General features: G+C 43.1%; 1 protein-coding gene across 6 annotated transcripts; it reads right to left on the bottom strand.

Annotated features, from left to right (window-relative positions):
* Window positions 1-211: 211 nt before the first annotated feature.
* On the bottom strand, window positions 212-16,008 carry micall2a (mical-like 2a). 6 transcript variants are annotated; one of them, XR_009718508.1, is made up of 19 exons: window positions 15,823-16,008; window positions 15,353-15,401; window positions 14,779-14,898; window positions 14,283-14,540; window positions 14,089-14,207; window positions 13,580-13,966; window positions 13,369-13,496; window positions 13,240-13,288; window positions 12,953-13,044; window positions 12,720-12,818; window positions 12,574-12,638; window positions 12,288-12,411; window positions 12,108-12,210; window positions 11,958-12,031; window positions 11,777-11,891; window positions 11,639-11,685; window positions 11,406-11,491; window positions 7,185-7,243; window positions 212-354 (listed from the first exon to the last, which is right to left on the bottom strand). XR_009718508.1 is itself a non-coding variant. In XM_061302727.1 (19 exons), exons 1-18 carry the CDS (start codon window positions 15,963-15,965, stop codon window positions 7,215-7,217), a joined length of 2,061 nt encoding a protein of 686 aa, XP_061158711.1. In that variant the 5' UTR covers window positions 15,966-16,008; the 3' UTR covers window positions 212-354; window positions 7,185-7,214. The 6 variants fall into 6 exon arrangements, 5 of the variants coding, with proteins under 5 accessions (XP_061158711.1, XP_061158712.1, XP_061158713.1 ...); XM_061302727.1 differs by having other exon boundaries at window positions 11,432-11,491; XM_061302728.1 differs by lacking the exon at window positions 11,406-11,491.
* Between the last annotated feature and the right edge of the window lie 143 nt (window positions 16,009-16,151).

Genomic DNA, 16,151 nt, shown 5'->3' with positions numbered 1-16,151 from the left:
CCTTTTCTTTCATCATTCCACCACTTTCAACATAACTTCATATATTTTCATGGAAAGAGTAGCGCCCCCCTGTGGTGACGAACCGACTCTTTTTTTTTTTTAAACCAATCAGGTCTGCCGAATGAAAAGTATGTGTATGTAGTAGTATGTGAGTGACGGCAGACAGGATTGCACGACCGTCTCAGTGGATTGTGTGTGCTTGCTTACCTGATGAGAAGATGCGATGGAAAAAAAGAAGTGCTGGCTTGACTCCGCCTCCGAGAGATATTGTTAATCACAACTCGCCATGCGCTAAGGGTCTACAACCCGCGGCTCTTGACATGCATGCGGCTCTTTCATCCATCCGCTGTGCCTCTGTGTGAGACAAAATAGCATTTAGAGATAATTTGCATTTTAGCGTGCTCTTGTAACATTTAAACTTGTTTTTCAATTACTGGAAAAAATATGAGTCACAAGTGCCGATGTACGACATCTCTTATTAAGTGTAATTGTGCACTGTAGTATTTGCGTGTTGGATGCGTGCTTGAATGGTTGGCCAAAAGTACAAAAGGGGCTGCGGCTCTCCTTTCCCACATGTGATGGCATCAAACGGATCACATTCACATTCATCTCTGTAACGCTAATTAAAACGTAAACGCGTGCATTGTTTTTTTCCCGGCGACATGGGGAGATTCCGCGGCGTCAGACGCACACCTCCCGACCGGGCTGTAATGTAATATTTCATTTCAAAGCACCTGAGAGACAGTCATGTGATCATTTATTAAGCCGCACTAATTGAGAATCCCATCAAAATATGTAATTAAACACTTAAGCGTAATTACCCAGCGCAGTAGGAACCCAGTGAATTAATTAAGGAGGGGGAAAAAAAAAATACATCAATTTATTTGAATCCATTTGTCCCCTTTCCACTTGTAATAATTAACATTTTAATTGCCTTAATCTGAGCGAAACAAAGTCACACTTTATTTGACAGCAAACCAAGAAATCCACACTCATTAGGATGTGTTGCGGGCAAAATAACATAACAGCTACTTTTGGTGTGTGTGTATACATTTCTGTTTGTGTGTAATGTTTTGCACGTTTACACTGTGGTGAGTTGTATCGCCATGGAAACACAACTGAGTTTCTTTCATTAAAAGGAAAAGGTTGGGCTCGGACTAATCTCTGGGACGTGAATGCCAGAGAAAGAACACATCGTGCTCTGATGTGAAACAAACACCAGTGTGTGTGTGCACGTGTGTATATGTGTGTGTTATCAGCAGCTTGCCTGGGTTTGATGTATACCTGGAGAGCAACTTAATATCCTCAGGCCACTACGACATGTCAAGACCACGCGAATGACACACGCGCGCACACGGAAAACAGAAATATCTGTGGCCCCGCCGGAGCCATTTACCTTTCACTGAGTAGGTTCAAGATATTAATTAAGATAAATCTAGCGCAATTCTCACATTCTACCATCTGCTTATTTATCAGAATTATGTTAATCGTTTCTGTAGGGGCCCTGAGAATTATTGCCCATTTTCAGTGCGTAATTCCTTTTTAACGTCAGTGCGCCGTCTCGCTTTTGCGTGACACCACCGAGTATAAAAACCATGCGGATCGTGTGACCACATTTTTTTTGTTTTTAATTAATGTAGGGTCCACAAAGTTTCTCCATCCTTGTTCTATAAGGTCACAGACTCGAGGGGGGTCAAGAGAGGACATGATGCAGAGATGTGGCTCGCAGACCTCTGGAGTTGTTCACTTAGGAAGTAAAAACGGCAAAAGCAGGACAGATCGGACTCCCGCTCGAGCCGGGGAGGACTAATGAGGGTGAGGATGGGGCGATGTGATGCGGCGTGATTAAATTTAGATCTGGAGGGAGATCTTGACCCGCGTCTAAGTGACATTTGCTCAAGAGAAACACACTGCAGCAGAGGCTTATTAACCTTTTATAGATCCCGGCACTGCCGCCCCACTTAATTGGCCACTGGATTATTCAATAGACTAAAATCACAGTGATTTCGTCCAACAAGGCGGAGGAGCGGTCCGGTCTCTGACAAGGTCCCGCCGTTAAATAGAAATCATCTCGGAAGACCTTCCGACTGGTAGCGAGGACAATACCAAACCAACAAAACGATTCAGTTAAACAAAAAAAAGTTTTTTTTCCCAACTCTGGGCAAATGTTTTATGAGGCTAATTAAAATTTTCACATTTATTATAGGAAGAAGAAAATATCGCCAGCACGACTATATATAGAATAATTGCTCGAGAAAATTTTGCAGGAGGAGCTACTGCCACCTACTGCAGTGGATGTGGAATTACACTTCTAGGAAATAAAATATTCCCTAATTGTAAAAAACACATGATGACGAAATTCCTCAGTAATATTAGATTGGGAATTCAACCAATAATATATTTTCCAACAAGACTGATGCTTAACTGTAAAAATAAAAACATGTACTTGAGGGATGAGGAACACAATATTGCGTGTCCCCTGCGACAAGCGGGACGTTATTAGATGGCGGATTATTCAATCTCCAGTTTCTAATGGTGATAAATGTCACATGCAGTAAAGGCTGAGCCAAGTAATCCTAAAGTGCAAGGAAAAGGATCTTGACGCAATTTGAAAAGCGATATGAAATCTCAATGCCGAGATCATCATCGGGCTCGGCGAGCGTTGACGCAAATATGAATCGGGGCCCACTTTGACCGCCTGGCCCCAGTCGGCGCAGATGACCGACAAGGAGAGGGAACATGGCTTGTCAAGCGTCTGGTGGCGAGCAAAAGGAGGGAAAGGGAAAGCGGGGATCAACATATTCCAAATGAGCAGACATAATCCCAGTGAATGTGAAGTTAAGCCATTTGATAATTAGCAGATTTCCTAATGTATGCCGCTCTGTAATGACCTTCGCAAATGAGAATGCTTGTTTGAATTCCGGCAGTCGCTCACATGCTTTTTATCCCTGCCACATCGGGTTGATGATACGCGTAAGCTTAATGAACGCCTTGAATGGGAAGCGACGGGAAAGGGGATGAGCGAGATTGCAAATGCATTTGCACACCTTGCATATCATCAGCATGCCTGTAAAGTGGCATCAGACCCCCCCCCCCCCGCCCCCCTCCACCCGCTAACAATGCATTTGAAGCCTTTCCCTTCAATGAGCTGCACTTCGTCCGCCTCGCCTCGCTCTCGTTAAAGCGCTATTAGCATATCGTGGCACACCTTCGTCACGTTTCAGCGCGGAAAACGTATTATCGTTCAGTCGGGCCAACGGCAATGAGGTAGCGGTCGATCGCATCTGTCGACAAAATGACTCAACTGCCATTGACTCAGCTCACATGCAACTGGTTCGCCACTTCGAAGTTGTAGCGTGATGACTTTGTTCACATTTATGCTTTTTGTTGTTTAGGTAATATTGAATAGATTGCAATTAAATAAAAAATAGATTAAGACAAATAAAGGTTCAAAAGCAAATAGAACATTTTCATAAATTTGATTTAAGCTGACATTTTTGGTAATAAGATTCATTTTACTGTATATTCATTTATTAGAATAACAATAATAAAAATAATTTGTTTATCTTTTTATCTGAAACAATGAAAAGGATTTGGAATCTGTAAATAGGGGAGGGAAAAAAATAAAGAATAATGTGACAATTGATTGTTTTTATAAAAAACTAAAATTCCTAAATTTTCTGACATTTATGCACAACTTGCATATTAGCATACATCAGACACACAACAACACATCACATAATCTGAACAACAGAGCAAATCAACAGTCACCAATCAGCGCAAGAAACCGACGGCTGCGACGGGGAGCATTTAGCGAAGCGGCGCTGACGCCGAGGAAAACACGCGTCGCTTACGCGTGTCGGCTTTCACGCCCGCTCATAATCTGTCTGGGATTTCATGTGTGTTAACACAGCTCCCGACGCCGAGTGCAGAACACTTGAGCGGCGCTACATAAATGTCTCCGTGTAGCAAGTTGACAATAAACAAGCTATTCACTGGCGGGGATTTGCATGGCAAATGGGCGCATTAGCCGCGCGGATGGGAAAAGATGGCTTCGGAAGAGACGCGGCGCTTTGTCGGGGCGGCAGACGAAACTCTCTGCGGATTAGCGGCGGCCCTGACCGCGGAGCCGGAATAAGCTAATTGCTTAATTAGCTGACCCAATTCCGTAAGCTTCTTTGGGCATATTAACAACAGCTAGGCCGCAAATACTTCAGAGGCTTCGTGTTTGTTTTTATGGAATTACAGTAATGAGGATCAAAAACAAGTCAGCGCTGACGACGAGGTGCGTTCGTTCACCCCCCGTCAATGGCGATTTACAAGGAAAAGGAAGCTAGCTTGTTTGCTAGCTTGTTTGTCAAAACAATTACGCCGCTGCGGCAAGTGTCGCCGTCCGCCTTTTTAGGTATGGTTTTTGAGCAATGAGGAAATAACGAGGGGGGAAGTATTCGCATTAGACGGCTTGATGACTGAAATTGATGAAGGTACATTTTTTGGGGGTGGCCTACGCACACTTTACATACGTGATATCAGCTGAGCACACGGGAGGCAAAGGAGCGCTATTTGCGTGAGAGGAACTCATCTATATGCTAATTCATCGGCTTCATTTCGACCATACAGGACTGTTTACCTATTAGCTGGCTTGCATGTAAAGGGAATTGGAACATTACAAGCAAAAGCTGAAGAATTGTCAGCATTAGCATTAGCTTATGTTCTTGCTCTTTGTCTAAACTGGAAACGCAAATCTATTTTTGTCTTTTCATTCATGAGCATGGAACCAAGGTTATTCCAACGAGTGAAATAAACTAAACCTGATTTTTTTTCCCCTTAAACTAGCTCAAATAAGAAAAATAAATAAATAATAACAAACGAGCCAAGGAAAACTACTATGAAAATCCAAAAACTATTACAACCTGGGAGAAGAGCTTTGGTCGACAAGTGGCGGGACAAAAGTACTTAAGGTATCGAGGCACGGTATCGGTTAACGCTAATAATGGTATCGGACTGACAAAAAGCGGTATTGAGCATGCTGTTAAATAAACAAAATAATTTCCTCATTCCCAGAGCTAACACATGCTATGCAATTATTTCCACACATTGTCAGAGTTGTCTCGCTGACCCTGACCCTCCACCACTGTGCAAAAAGCCGATTTGGCTTTCCCAAAATCTTTGCAAGGACTTCCACAGTGAGCTGCTTTACATCAGACGCCGTTTCGTTAAAGTCGCAGCATCATATTCTTTTTTTTGCTTATTAGCCTCGACGTGAGCACAATTGGGAACACGTCCGAGCACAAAAACGGGATTAAAGGCGTCACGGAAACACTCCAGCAGCCTTATGCGGACTTACTTGACAGCTCAATTTACAATGTAAATGTCATTCCTCATGAGCCGCCCTAAAAGAGATGCAATCAACCCGTCCGCGTTGAGACGTCTGTTGTGTTTAAGAGGATGACGACCCCCCCCACCCCCCTCCTCCTCCACTACCCCCCACCAGCCAAGACCCCCGTTTGCCTTTCTTATTGTCTGTGGCGAACAGAGCAGAATTGCCACTTAGAGCCGCTAAGAGCCGGACGTTTCATCTCCAAGCTTCCTCTGGTCTGTTCGCTACTCATCCCATTTCCACTTCCTCCAAAAGTGCCACCACTTCATTAACCTTGCCGTCCGTGAGATAAAGAGGCAGTGCATCAAAGCGCGCGCACACACATCGAACACAAATGCTGCTTGTCGCACACACAGGCCCGTTGAACATACGCCAAGGAGCCTTTGTGGAACAAACTGTGATCCATGTGCAGGGACTGGTGTAAAACTACAATAGAAGCTGAAAGGAATAATTGTTTTGGTTTTGAGGGGCCTCAAGGGCACGCCCTATGGACATTGGGAAACGGTGACAACCGCCACTGAATAGAACAAATAGAAATAAATATCGTAACCGTCTTTGCCAATAGAAAATCATCAGTATAGATTTAAGTCGCATTAGGATCGGGTCTGGTATTGTCTTACGTGTAAGACGATCTGGATTTTTTTTTAAGACAATGCTGATTCTGATATTAAGTAGAGGTATATTCCGAGAACCGAGTTATCAGACGATTAATTAAAACAATATATACATGATGAAGAAAAAAAAAGGTCCTGGCTGCTCCACTGCAATCAGTTCAGAAAGTTCTTGGTTTCCATGGCAACAAGAGACAAGCTATACTACTTCCTACTAGAAGCCTGCGTATCAATCCAAGTGATTCCGGAGCTGTTATTTGGAGCTAAAATTACCGCATATTGTCGCCTTAAGGAAGATTGATCGGGAGGTGATGCAAGTAATTGGTGCTGTCACGAGTGTCAAGCGCACACACACTGGCTCGAAAGCAAACCTCAGCTCGATGAGTAACGACTTCCATTTAAAATAAAAATAACAAATAAAAACATGAAAGTGGATGAGAGCAAATGTATTAACTGAGTCACAACATTGTTTTACTTGCACCACATACAAATCTCTGTGCTGTATTTAATCCCTCTACCCAGTTTCGGCGAAATGGAGGATATAAATTATTTCCCTTTGGTGGAAACGGCAAATCCCCATCTGGATTCTGTTAAAAGGCTTAAAATGTCACTAAATGCCAAGGCTGAGACTCCCGCTCACGCGCTCGGCTCTTTAAGACAAGATGTTCAAGCGTTCAAAGTTACCTGAAACCGAGGAGGTTAATATTCTTATCGCCGGGGCTTGTGTGAAAGTGGATATTGAAAAATAGCCAGGTAACCCCGCGCATTAGCAGCTATCACGCGGATTAGCCTCGTAAATACAAATTACGCATTTAATTGTTTATTGTCGGGAGTATTTGGTTAACGGGATATGGCGCGTGAATGAGAATGAGTGGGATGAAAGTGGGAGAAGCTTGTGACAAAACTAAATTAAAAATTGCGCAATGATACACACCCCTCCAAATTCCCAAGCGCCTTTGCGTCCCTTATTTTTTGCTATCATTAAAGAATTTTTTCTCGAGACTAACACATTTATCTCCCAAAGGTGTACATAATAAAAAGACTCTACAGCCATCTCTCCGATTGAAGAGGGCACTCAATTACGTTACGTTAGTCGCCGATTTCCCTCTTTCAAATTTACAATATCAAACAATGGCTCAGTTTGCAAACATCACATAACGAAAGTTAGAAAACAAGTTTACTTGAGTCGTTACCTGAGCTCTGAACACTGTTGGCAACTTTAGTCAACAGCAAGTGACAAAATGGCCGCCTCCTGAGGATGGATAAAAACAGGCAGATTTTACTGCTTAATTCATATTCCACAAATACAATATGCATCGGTACACCATATTCAGACAACATATTGCAAAGAAACTTTTCGACTTGACATTAACTCCATCGATTCAGCACTTATATTGTCATAGAAGACATTTTGAAAGCTCACTCGAAATGCTCCACGACGGCTAACAGTACGGAGAGTTCTGCCTTAGCTAGCACTGAATGAGTTAACACAAGATGTACAGTGGCCCTAAAGGGTAAAAAGGACTTTAAATCGGACAAGTGGAATAATCTGAGCTCGCCACACTAGGCCGCTGCTTAATGTTGCGGCCCACTGAGTGCATTAGCGTAGCATATTAGCATAGACGGGCCCTGAAATAGAGGACAAAGGGCCACGGGGTGAAAAAGAGGTCTTCACACCACATCCCCGTGAAAAGACTGAATCACGGGTGGAACGCGACCAGCGAGGACGCTATCTTTCGGGGCCCGGCCTCGCGAGCACGTATTGTGTTGCAAGGGAATTTCACTGATCCCGACACACGGCGGGAGAGGATAAAAAATGAGTGGCTCAGACCACGAGTGTTGCTCGTGTGAATCTGCGGCATTGAGTCGAAAGTTGCGACGCCGTTCAGCCGAAAAAAAAAAAAAAAATCTGTCAGAATCCTGCGCACCCACTGATAACATGCTTGGATTACGGTTGGTTAAGGCAAGTGAAAATTATTCATTTGAGATGGATGAAAGCTGCACTTGTCAAGTCTACCAGTCATGCACTACAGATATTTCATTTCCCCACTCGCCCGCCATGCATAATTTCTCGTCAATGCAAATTTTCTACGCGCCCTGCTTTCAGCGCTAGTGCCGCGTGGCACGGAAAATGGATCTTTGCCAGTCAAAAGGTAACAAAACAATGCAATTTTTTTGTTTGCAGCAGGTGTGAGAATCTCATTTCAAGTGACAGAATGTAAACAAACAAGCTTTAAAAGCATGCGAGGACGCGAGTTAAGAAAAAAAAAAAAAAAAGATCCAAGTGACAAGCCGATCTGTGGAGGCTCAGATCTGAGGCTTTAAGCTTGCTATTCAAATATTATGACGGCGCTGATGAGAAGCCTCATCTAGGGCGCGGATGGGCCCGATGAATTAGAGGCGCCCTTCTCGTTTACTCATCAGAGCTAATGAGCCTGATCAAATTACCTGGAGCATCGTAATTAAAGGCCAGTGGCAGCCATTTGCCGGGGGGGGGGGGGGCTAAAGATGATGCAACTGTGCTTGTGTGTGCCCTGGGTCACAAGATTAGGTACTGTCTAGGGAAGTTTTTTTTTTTTTTATAGAAAGATGAATGTAGTCATTCATAAATAAAACTATGTGTACTTATGGTTCCTAATATTTTGATTATCACTCATTTAGCTTCAATTTTATGATACTGGCATAAATTATGTTCAGTACATCAAAACAGAGATGACTGTTTTGTTGCAGGTGAAATCAAAGGCCATAGTCACACGTTTATTAAAACTTACATGTTTATTCGTTAAAAATAAAATATTTTGAGTTCACTAAAAATCAGGATGCGCATTTTTTTTAGAGCATCAATTATGATATATATTTTTGCAAAGAAAAATATCGTGGACAAGTGTAAAATAAGAATAATAAAAGCATCGGCTTCTTGCAGTCTTACCATTTTCGTGTATCATTCACACGCGCAAAAAATAAAATCACACAGACAGAAAATGTGACCTATTCTTTTTTAATCATTTTTAAATCCCGCACTTTACATTCTATTACTCATGTTAGTAAGCTACTAGGCACTTAATATTTATACTTGTTTTATGAAAATCTTGAGCTCTTGTTTTTCTAAATAAAGCTGCCTTGCCTCAAACTGAAAATGAGAACCATTTTGGGCTAAACTAATTTACGATAGAATATTTCAACAACTTGATCAAGTCAAGCAATATATGAGGACCTCCTTTGTACACCAACCACATGAATGTTCATGTTATGCGTGGGTGTACCTATTGATACTATTTCTATGTCAAAGTTCCCCAAACAAGATTACAAATTCAGTCCAAAAGAGACTTTTCATCCAGATGAAGCACTTGACGGCTAATGGTATATTCTAATGAGCAGCCCGGACAGGAGCGCTCACCTCCGAGGATTCCGTTTCATCACGCGCGCGAGCACAAATTGTTTGACTTATGAATATTAATGTCCCTCTAATTTGGGTCTGTTGTTAATGCTTGTCGCTCGGCGCTAGCCGGGCGAATCGGGTCCCCGTTGCCGTTTGCAAGCATGTATCGCGCGCCCCCACCCACCCCCCTGACACTAAGCCCTCGCCTTTGATTCTTAATTGCACCAGTGCGAGCGTTTGCAGGAGATGGGGCGCAAAGCTTTAATTAACTCTAATATCACACATTCAAGTCTCGACTGTCAGACGCATCATCCGTGTGCCACTTCTTCCTCTTTTTTTTTCCTCACAGAGACTCCAAACATCATTTCAGAACTCAGTTCCGACTGTGATCTCCATTTCACGCATCTCAACGCGAGTTGTGTCATATTGTTGCAGTTCATCTACATTTTATCTTTTGTTATGCATAATTGCAACCCCCAAAAAATCCTGAATTGTTTTGAATCTATTAGAATGTGAAGGGTTTAAATTGGCTGAAAAAATGGAAGAAGTGGAAAAAAAGTAGGCGGAGTAATAAAAATCGGCTGCAGAATATTTTAGCTTGTACGTGCTGCATGTGTGAATACTACTCTTCAGCTTTAGCGCACACGCTAATCTTCAAAGGATTTGCTGGACACCGAAGTTTAAAGTTGCTACAGCGTGCTTTCCTTTCCCGGCTAAAATGCTAAAAGCGAGGAGGCCGCACATTTAGGTGCGCCGCAATCGCCGCGCAGATATTAGCAAAGAGTAATGTTTAATTAAAGCACGTCAGACGTGTGATAAGGCCGCACTATAGTTTATAAGCCTTGGCCGCCATAAGCTAGCGCGGGAGCTAATCCTCTTTCACATAGCGCTACAGCATCGGCACAGCTCAAACTTTTTTTTTTACACCATTTATAAAATTAGCAAAGAAATTAACTGTCTGCAAGTGAGGCAAATTGGATTTTGCAAGTGGCGGCTATGTGTGTGTGTGTGTAAGAGTGTGTGTGATAGAGCATAGCCAGGCTGCCACCTACAGTACAAAATGGAGGCTGCTCAACACGTGTGGCTTACTTAATTAACAAGACCCCCGCGTCCTCCCCCACCCCTCTGTCTTCTCCCGCTAATGTCGTTACAGGAAATTTGTTAAAATCCATTAGGAAATTTGTTAAAATCCATTATTGGAATTATTAATGAAATAATTTCAATTTGGCTGGGAGGCTGTGGAAGGATTACACGTGTGTCTAATATGCACATAATGCAGCAGGAACGATTTCAACAGCCCACGACCTACTTTTGACCTCGCGCCACCTGATTGGCTACATTTTTTTTTAATGATTCATTAAAGTAGCACACACTGATAAGTTATTATTAAAAGGTAGAATGGAAAGAATAACTATAGGATGGTCGAGGTGTGTGTGTGCATGTGCGTTTGTGTGTGTGTGTCATATGACGTGCAGGTAATATGAGTAAGTGACAGAAAACCAATGACAATGTGTGAATAATAAACACAGCAAATAGTCTTTCATTTTTTTTACATTACAAGAAAACAAATATCAGACCTCAGCCAAGGCCAAACAAAAAAAATGGTTTATGCTGCATTCTAACATTAATCCTGCCATTAATTAAGCGGCGTGCTCACACACCTATAATTGGGGCTAACTTTATCTTTGACACTTCCGACCGACCCAAGTCAGAAAAGGCTCGATAAAAGAATGTCTCTGAATAAATATCTTGTAGTGTGAGGTTATAGTGACGACAGCAGAGGGTGATATTGCCCAAAGCGAGCACCATCTGGGATTGAAAATTGATCAATTAATCAGATCAATTCTTATTCCAAGCAGGCAGTATTGATTAATGCTGCGTATAGATTAGTGGGAGCTAAAAACCATATTCTTACCTCTTTGATTTTTACGATCACAAATCTTAACTAATTACAGTGATAAAAAGTTTAAGTTACAATGTTCAAATCGGTATGTGCTTTATGACATCAAAATGTCTCAACGCTTTATCGAATTACCGAACATTATTCCACTCGTCGCTTACGTCTTCGACCAAACAGTTTCGAGATGGAGGATTTCCTTTTAGGTTTGCCTTTCTTTATTCCTATTGATAACAAAAGGAAAGAAAAAAAAAGAACAAACGAGAATAACTAAAAATGGTAAAACATAAAATTAAAATTAAATTAAATAAATAATAAATAATTAAATTAATTAAATAAAGATTGTCTTAAAAAAAACACACACGACTTACCCAAATTTGTCATCATTGTGTTTAGCTGCTCATCCTCCGCCAATTCCCTGAAAATGAACGGAAACATTTTCTTTCATAATTGAAATAATAAAAATGACAGATTTGTTCTTCCTTCCAATTGAACAGAAATGCCCCCACCTGAGGCGGTCGTCATCCAGGACCTTCACAATGGCGTTCCTACCATTGACAATTTCCATCAGGTTGCACATCAGCATCTTCTCACGGGCTCGCTCCTCGGACGACTTGACGTGATCTATCCCGCCCGACGGGAGAGTCAGCTCAAAAAGCACAAGTGCCGGAGCGCCACATCAACTCTTACCTGGCTTTTCCAGGAGCCTGCGAAGTTCCTGCTCAACACGTGGCTGTTGCCGCTCCAGCTCTTGAGTCCTTGCTCTGAAATATCACAAAATATCACACATAAGTTTAAGAAACACACCAATATGGATTTTTTGAGGTCGATATTACTCACGTGTAGACAAGTTCAGACTCCTTCCTGATGAACATTTGCTTCTTTCGGATGAGCTTGAACCAGTCAACCATCAGAGGATCCATCAGCAGGTCGCCCCCGCCCTCTAGAAAGCACCAATATAACATAACCGATGAAAAACATTAGGATTAGTTCTGCACCACCATGAAAGCAATGGCGTACCTTCCTCGCAGCGGCGGAGTTTCCTCTCCAGCTCCACACCTTCCCTCTCTAGCAGCACCAGGCTCTTCTCGATCTGGTCCAGCTCGTTCTCAATCCGCTCCACCGGGATGTGATAAGACTGGGGCTGGTATAAAACAAAGTGCTATAGAGGCCTATTCAAATCTTTGCATAATTAAATAAAAAAAATTCTGACTTGATAAGTTAAATGAAAAATGTCCATTTTTTGGACAGCGTACATGTCACGCTGTTAATTAATCTCATAAGAGACTTAATGGAGGGAATTTACCGAGGGTGACCTCATTTCTGCGCCGGGAGCGTTGGTGGGTGACAAATACTTTCCCTTTTTAGCACCTAAGAGGTCGATGAATTGGGATTAGTTGGCAGCTTTTGTTCACATCTGAAAATACCGGAAAAAGCCAAAAGATGGCGCACCTGACAGGACGTCTCCCTTGCAGGTCGGCGAGCGAATGGATTCTGTAGCTGGCCATTTTGTCGTGGATTTGACAGGCGAGCGCTGCCCGGAAGGCTCAGCTAGAATAAGGACAGCCAGCTTTACTTAATGCTCTGCACTCCAATTTTTAACACAAACAAAAAGGCTTGGAATTTGCAAAAGAACATTCTAATGAATTTTATCTTTCTTTAATTGAAACAAATTTTCTACATACATTTCTTCTTGGCAGGACTTAAGGGGACGCTGGAGAAAGACGTGGACACGAAGTCATACTGATGTTCTTTTCCAGCAGATTCGGCGTCTTCTCTGCACAATAGGAAGAAACATACGATGGAGCAATACGAGAGGAGAGAGAGGCCGGAGTCGCACTGGAGTCATTAGCGGAAGATAGCAATGAGAAGGCTTGCTGGGGGGGGGATAAGTTTAGAGATGCGAGTGAGATTAGACAAGATCAAGAGCGACGGCTCTAATAAGCCACTTAGTGATCCTGATAGGCTTTACCTTGGCGCCTCGGCTTTGCTTTCCACATGTTGACACTTGGGAGGAGGATCTGTTGGCAAAATGTATTTTATTTTGCCGTTTATTTTATATGAGAAGATGATGACGACAAGAAGTGGTGACTTTGCTCACCGGCGTCCGTCGGTGGTCTCGCGTTGCTGCATTTGATCGCCTCGGGAGGAAAGTTCTTTGCTGGATTTTTGCTGCTTTTGACTTTCGGCGCAGTGGAACTTTCAGCTGGACTGGACTCTCCTCCAAAGCTGCAGAGCGAGATTCACAATTCATCATCTTAATTGTTAAAACAAAACAGTAGGACGAAAAAGGGTACAAAATCAACACTTACCGTCTCTCCGCTGAGCGAATAGTAAACGGACGTTTGTTGTTATTATTGCAGTTTTGCTCAGCCAGTTTCTTTCTCGTACTGATTTGCGGCCATTGCGGGAACGCTGCAGGAGGCGGCGGCGCTGCTTGGAGAAAGTTCTGCCGGGCCGCTTGAGTTTTCTGAGCCGAGGTTGTCCAGCATTGAGTCGGAGGGACTGGCTGGACGGGCTTGCAAGAAGGTGCAGGCTGGATGCCGATGAGGTTTTCTGACAAGCTGGCCGCAGGCTTGACTTGAGCCCCGGTGGAAGGTTCAGAAGCCTTCTCGGGGTGTACGCGGCAAACAAAAGTGTCGGGCTTCTTCCCAGCTTTGTAGCCTCCTGCGTGAAGCGTGCCGGAACATTCACAGCAACTGGAAGAGTGTCACCAAAAACAAATCGGATTACTCAAACAGTCAACAGCAAAGACAAAATGGCTGCCCTCTGAGATGAACACGGAGTCCTACTACACTCCTGTATTTCTCAAAATACTTACATGAAACAGCGCCTGTGAAAGAGTTTCCCATCCACGAAATGTCGTTGGACAAGATGAACGTGACCTTTGCAGGTCACACATTTACTATTGAGCGTTCCACTTTTGTTGCTGTTCGGCTCCTGGAAAACAACCACCACCGTCACAATACAACCTCATCAAAGATGTGCAGGTATACCGAAAAAAAACAACCCCACCTCAGAGTCAGCTTTCGCCACCTTGGGAGACATCTGGCTGGCGACAGGGGAAGGAGCCTGATTCTTAACGGCGGGTTTGGTTGCCGAGGCTTTGGGGGCCACTGGGAGATTTTTCTTCGCTTGAGGCACTTTAAAGTAGTTGTAGTACTGAGAGACGTAGGTGAGAATGCTCAGTCTGTCGGGAATCCTTAAGGCCACCATGTCTTCCGCGTCCAGCAGAGCTGGGATACCCAATTCCTCCTCAGCCACTTGAAAAGCCTTTCAGAAGGAAAACTCACATTCAGGAGACCCGCGTCATCAGTCGCACAATACAATCGGCTTGAAATAGACCTCAACAGCTCACTTCCTGACGGGATACAACAGGGGAGCAACTTGGACATGATTTTTAAATGTAAAGTCTGACTGTGACAAGAGCCACTTTTGTCCAAATTGTTTCTTATCTAACGACAGTGCGAGAAAGGTGACACGTCATGAAATATACAAAGGTGTCCGTTACCAAACTCATGTTTCCTTTACCAGGAGACTGGGTGGGAGTCTTGTAAATGGTCTCAGTGCTGCAGGATGCTCGCAGGAAGTTAACTTCCGCGAGATGGTCATTTATTGACATGACATGCCGCTGAGGAAATGTCGCAAAGAAAAAAAAAAGAAAAAAGGAGAAATGACTGCTATCACAGGAGGGTCCTATTCAAGGTTATCATAACAAGAGAGGTCAAGTGGACGAAAGCAGGACCAGGAAGATGTACGCACACAAGAATTGAGCAAAGGTGGGCTGAGTAGACAAAAATTGTACTCAAATAAGAGTACTATTATACTGTTGGGAACACTTTCCAAGATGCTACAGAGTGACTTTTTCTATCCATATTAGGGAGTTGCATTCTTGTTGAGTTTAAGGGCATACCAAATAGCAATAAACTTTGAGTAATACTAATTAACACTAAAATTACCCTTAAAGCCAGACCAAGGAGGAGTAAAGATGTGCCCTCCAGCTGCCCTTATCTCAATAGCACACATTGCTGGAGGCGTGACATCACACGTCCAGTTTTAAAGGGACGAAAGAGGCGACGTCTCACCAGCTTGTTGTTGTCAAACACGTCTTCCATGCGGAGAGAGTCGTAATCACTGGACACACATACAAAGAAGTGTCATTTCTCCTTACAGCAAAACATTTGACAACTAGATACTTCCTAAAGAATCTAAGAACTTACCTGAAGTAGAACGGCATTTATTTTTTAACTTTTGGAGTAGGATTGAGGAAGAACAGAGCAACAAAAAAAAGTTTGTTTGGTTTAACACATCTGCATCGGTCAAAACCAACCCTTAAATGGAAAATATTGTCTCCATGTGCTTCTGCACTGTTTGTGTTCCTCTGTTGTTATATATAGATGCTAATTGCTAGCACGTGTGGCTGTGGTGTTACTTTTGTATGTTAGCGTATAATAATTATTTATTTAATATAAAACGCCACAAAGAAAAATGAATGCGTTTAGTGTCCCCCATACAATGTGTGGGGCAGGTCTAATAATGAGTGTGCTGTACTTACATGAGGTCTGGTCTGTGTTTGTGGATGAGGGCACAGAAAGCCAGTCCGCTCCGGAACGACGTGGTCATGTTGGTGATATTCACATCCCGGTAGCCGTCACACTGAGACCGGCACCACTGCTCCAGAGCTTGGATGGCAGACATGCTCCCAAAGCGCTCGCAAATGTTTGGAAGTTGCCGAAGTCGGAGGAAGGTGTCAAAGTGGATGGGAGGGAGGGGCTAGCTGTTTGTTAGCGATTGTGTGATTGGCTTAGGGTTTCGGCGCCAACGTCGAAGCGCGAACGAACGAAGAAAATAAAAACGACTTTATTTATTTCTTCAAAACTCACC

This window comes from Syngnathus typhle, linkage group LG17 (assembly GCF_033458585.1).
Source record: "Syngnathus typhle isolate RoL2023-S1 ecotype Sweden linkage group LG17, RoL_Styp_1.0, whole genome shotgun sequence".
NCBI classification, from domain to species: Eukaryota; Metazoa; Chordata; class Actinopteri; order Syngnathiformes; family Syngnathidae; genus Syngnathus; species Syngnathus typhle.
This window is presented reverse-complemented; position numbering and strand designations above follow the sequence as displayed.

Coding starts and splice junctions, on each gene's coding strand:
- micall2a (XM_061302727.1), bottom strand. CDS start 15,965: ATGTCTGCCATCCAAGCTCTGGAGCAGTGGTGCCGGTCTCAGTGTGAC. Junction 13,289..13,368: donor GAGACCACCGACGGACGCCG/GTGAGCAAAGTC, acceptor TTTTGCCAACAG/ATCCTCCTCCCAAGTGTCAA. Junction 11,686..11,776: donor CTGGATGACGACCGCCTCAG/GTGGGGGCATTT, acceptor GTTCATTTTCAG/GGAATTGGCGGAGGATGAGC.